Source organism: Pteropus alecto, unplaced genomic scaffold, assembly GCF_000325575.1.
Source record: "Pteropus alecto unplaced genomic scaffold, ASM32557v1 scaffold134, whole genome shotgun sequence".
NCBI lineage: Eukaryota > Metazoa > Chordata > Mammalia > Chiroptera > Pteropodidae > Pteropus > Pteropus alecto.
In genome coordinates, this window is record NW_006436283.1 from 13,399,593 (window position 1) to 13,404,486 (window position 4,894).

General features: G+C 39.8%; 1 protein-coding gene and 1 pseudogene across 1 annotated transcript in view; both read right to left on the bottom strand.

Annotated features, from left to right (window-relative positions):
- The window catches only part of METTL2A (methyltransferase like 2A), a 9,730-nt gene that overhangs the window by 4,476 nt on the left and 360 nt on the right, over positions 1-4,894 (bottom strand). The window contains exons 2-6 of the mRNA XM_025047128.1: positions 4,825-4,891; positions 3,174-3,529; positions 2,032-2,081; positions 1,668-1,728; positions 103-242 (exon numbers count right to left, since the gene is read on the bottom strand). Of these exons, the coding sequence (XP_024902896.1) occupies positions 103-242; positions 1,668-1,728; positions 2,032-2,081; positions 3,174-3,529; positions 4,825-4,891 (674 nt within the window). The remainder of the gene's footprint in view (positions 1-102; positions 243-1,667; positions 1,729-2,031; positions 2,082-3,173; positions 3,530-4,824; positions 4,892-4,894) is intronic.
- Positions 490-605, bottom strand: LOC112480069 (annotated as a pseudogene).

A 4,894-nucleotide genomic window follows, 5' to 3' on the forward strand; every position in this document is an offset into this window, starting at 1 on the left:
GCTTATATCACCTTGGATGGAGTGGCTTCCTCCTTTCTATCAGAATATCCTTTCCATTTAGGGCCCAACCCTAATGTCCAGGTTAAAGGACCTCAAACTTACTTGTCTGGAACAATTGCGGAAAGAACAAATATGAGGATGATGACATCGAGACTATTACTGGGAACTGGGTAGCTCTTATCTTCATCACACAAATCATGAACAAAAGCGTAACACCGAAAAGGATCATATGCTGAATTTGTCTGCAGGCGGTTAGGAGACACGCACACATTAGAAAATGTTCACAGGGCTTCAAGGAAAACTAACTTTGCTTTACGTGTTAACTGCAGTTACTTCACTAAGGCATGCATCCTTAATCGCATCCTTACTCAAAAGCTAAGAATTATGAACTCTAGTGAAGAGCCTAAGGAATCTAACTGGAGCTTTTAAAATGAAATGTTCCCAATTTCTCTTTCATTCTTTTTTAAAAAACTTTATTATTATTATTATTATCTATAGCACCTGGTCTTCCTACGTGGTCTCCCATCCAAGTACTAACCAGGCCCAACCCTGCTTAGCTTCTGAGATCAGACATCAGGCTTGTTCAGGGTGGCATGGCCATAGACCACGGACCATGGCTCCACTGGGGTGCGAACCCAGGACCTTCTGCATGTAAAGCAGACGTGCTAACCGCTACACTATGGAACCATGTCCTGCTTTCATTCTTTATTCTGATGTAGAGACTTGGACGTGAGGACTGGAAAATAATCAGGAAGTGACCAAGAGGGAAAAGAAAAACCTCATAAAGAAAGACAAAACATATCAAAAAAGCAGGATTTAAAACAACTCCCAATCTAACTATGGCATATTATACAGATCACAGAATTCTCCAGGAAAATCTATTTCTCTAAATGTGGAAAATTAACTTATTATAACAGAAACATTTTAGGGTAACTTTGTTTTCCACATCTCTTTTCTCCAAAAATGTGACTTTGTTCCTCATTGGCCACAGCTAATTCAAAAAGAACACATAGATTATCAGCTGGGCTGAGTCAACCAGATTCTTTCTGAGGATTCTGCAGTAGGGACACAGTCATTCTGGCGCAGTTGTGAAAACCAAACAAGGTGGACTTGTAAGAGACCAGGAGGGGCAAGCATGTCTACGCCATGTTCAAAACCAGGAAAAACCTACTACACAAAACTAGTCTGCAAAGAGAAAACAAATAGAAAAGGCAAATGAACACTGGGCAATGAGAGAGAAAGACACCACGAACTTCAGGGAGGTATTGTGATAGAAACTTTATTGGTTGAGTTTGTCCAGATGTTTCTGTGACTTACAACTAACTCAAAGAACCCTGAGTGAAATAATCACCTCATTTCAATCCTTAAAAAATAAGTTTGGAGAGGTCTCTCCATTTATGAATGTTTACACACATGTTCATAAATGACAACACACACAATTTTAACCTGGACACTCTTATCCTTCTGCTATGCCCTCAAATTTATGCCAATTTAACCTGGTGTGAAATCTGTATTCATGTCTGGCCCTTTCCTCTACTCCAGGCTGTTTCAGTAAATTTTTTGCTTTCAGGCTATATTACAATAAGAAAATAGCTAGAGACCTTGATTTTTAGGAGACCTTTACCCTTCAATCGGTGAAAATCACTGAAAGAAGCCACTGCACTTACCTGGACCAGTTCTACAGCTGTGGAAGAAAAATCACAGCAGTAAACAAATAGTCTTGGGTCACTGAAATGGGCAGAAAAAAGAGCAGAAGAATTCCATTACAAACTGGATTATGCCTATTCTCTTTCCTGTGTAGCAGAGTTTAAATAGCAAAAGCACCATATATTAACAATGTAACAAGTTTTAAATCTCACGAATTTCCCTGATAACAAAGTTAACTTACAAATCAAATCAAAACAATCCATAAACAGATAATGCAGAAATCTAAATCTCCAATAACTACTGTTACATTGATCAAGTTAGACTTTTGATAAACCTCTCATTTTTCTCTTCTTTGCTGTCCTATAAACTTTACAACAAACTTACTTGTTAGTTTGCAAAATTGGAAAGACTGTGTTTCCCACACCACAACCAACCTGCAGACAGAAATGAACTATTAATCATAGAACTTTCCAAAGAATTCCTTGAAGCTAGATAATCAAAAATATATAATCTTGCCTAATTATCCTAGGGAAGATGGTAGTGACCAGAGCTAAACAATACCCATCACATTTCCTGACCCTGACCTCAAAAACCCTTAAAGAGGTAGCCATAAAAGACAAAAGCATGAGCTTTCATTAACAGAAGGGAGCTGGTCTGGAAAAAAGGGCATGGGTTGCTTTTAATTTTTGAATTCTAGCAAATGATCCTGTAGATGAAATACTTTCTTACTGAAATCCACTATATTATGGAAAAACGTTTCTAACAGACTGGGCTGAAAAATTCATGAAAGGCAGCCATGGTTACATTGCCCTAAATACAGTGCTGGGTATGGTAATAATAAAAAGTGACCATTTGCTAAGGGCTTACTATGTGCCAGACACCATTCTTAAGCCACTTCACAAACATTATCTCAATTAGTTCTCATAAAAACTATGAGGTAGAGAGAGAAAGGCAAAAGTCATGTTCTGCCTGGGGAAGCGGGTAAGGAATTAGTATAAAGTCATACCATAGGACTCAATCCCAAGATGAATCAACTCCCAGTGGAGTGTGTAGTCACCACTTGTGAATTTACATTACAGTACGCACCTAGACATCTCTCTCTAGCTTTGCCTCTACAACACCATCCAAAATTGAAAGACAAGAATTCTCCCACATCTGAGTAGCAGGCACCATCCCAATGAACTCTCTATTTTACAATTTTATTAGAAGTAAGAGAAGTATCAGAAGTTGTCTTGTGACCTGGGACTCTTTTCCAGATGACAGGTATAGCATGACCTACATACTGGATGCAATATGTTCCCAGCACCTCAGGTGATCTATCTTTATTTGCCACACTGCTAGATATCTTGGTCTACATTTAAGGCATTTCATTGGTTCACAAATGGAGAGGATTCCAGGCCAACATGAGAGTTAAGTCTAGTCAGCTTTATCAGAGAGAAATCGCTTTGTGGTCAGCCTCTCTATGCTGACCATGTGCACAATATAACAACTTCACTAACCCCACTACCAGGACAAGAAAAGGTTACCTCGAGTATTCGATAGGTAGCTGAGGATCCAGGAAACTCATCAGCACAGATTTCCAAGTGACTGAGTTTCTGAGTTACATTCTCTTCCACAGGAAGGGCCTGTGTTTTATGTCCAAGGCTGTTTGAATGACACTGGTGCTGTTCTTCTATTATTAAACCAGGTCTGTGCTCTCTTCTACATTCAGGCACTTCAATTCCTTTGTTTTCTGAGAGCAAATCCTTCATGTCATTTTGGTTTTGGCTAGGTGCCAGCTCTGGGAATTCGGTAAAAAGCCAATGTCTGTCCTTGAAAAACCCATTTTCGTGGATTTTGTAGAAGTCGTTCCAATATTTGTGGGCATTGATATCATAATCAACTGAAAATATTTAAACAAAATTTAAGAAACATCTCTCAATATTTTATTTGTATCTAATGTCAATTATCATCCTGCTTTGCTGAATGCCATTTTATACTAAAAGCATCAAGTAGAGCCATAGCCTGAGAGCTGAAGATCCCTTAGTCTTACCACCTATCACACTTGAATTCCCTCTATATCTTGTTCTTCCATGGAGTCCAATTTCTGGACCTATCAATTTTTCTCCCAAATCTTTGGATGACTCCTAACTATTAGAAAATTCTAATGTTAAGAGTTTTCATGACAGAGGACAGGAGATACTAGAGAAGTATGGACCGTTTAAAAGAAATCTCTTGTTTAAAGTGATCAAGGTAGTCCTAGATTTTAGGTTTCTGCTCTTTGCTAATACAGGGCCTTGACTAGTGTAGCAGAAAAATAAAAAACTAAGAAATTGGAGTTTAGTTGTACCACTGCTACTAACTGCTTACCTCTGGGCAAGGCATTTAATGTCCTGTGGTCCAAGTTTCTTTAACTGTAAAAAGAGGATATTGGACTACATGATTTTCAAAATCCCTTTCAACTTTAACTTGCTTTGATCTAGTATCTGCCAAACTCCGAAACGTAATATTTTGTAACTGAAATCTAATTGTTGTACAGAACTCTTTCAGTGAGTATTATTTTCTAATTTCTAGTCCTACCTTCAATCGTCTCTCAGGACATAGGCTCAACCAGTTCTAGTTTTGGTAACCAAAGATATTTTACAGTGAAACCATCCACCTCTCCAGAAGCGGCCTCTTTTTATTTGGCCAGACTTATCTTCATTCTACTTCATCTATCTTTCCTTGGGAGAAGCCCTAAATCCTTGCAGCCATTAAACAAGGAAAAGACACATAATTCACCAATCCCTAGCCCCCTCCCCTAACAACATTTAGAATCTGAACACTTGGATTAGCGTCAATGGCAACAGTTCCTCAGACAAAAGTGCTATCATGTAGAAAGCTCATCCTCTAAGCCAATCGTGTGGCGGTTCCCACAGGACAGCAATATTAATGTGGGTCTAGTTAACATAACTGAAAACTAGAATATTACCAATCCAAACAAAAACACCCTCTATACCCTACCAAAATTTTACGGTGTAGCCCTTTTCCATCCTTGCACATTCCCTCCGCCTCCCGTTCTACCCCCGAGTTCGGTATCAGTCCAGTTACACAGGCTCTTGGCGGCCTCGGTTCTCTGGCCTCCAGGAGAGCGCGTCCGGTAGTACACTGACTGTGGGTACCATTGAGAGCCGCTCCGCCCCCGCACCCCGGGCGCACCTTGCTTCTCCTGGCACACCCGCTGGGTACTGTTCTCCCTGACTTTCCTCTCCGCTGCCGCGGCTTGCTC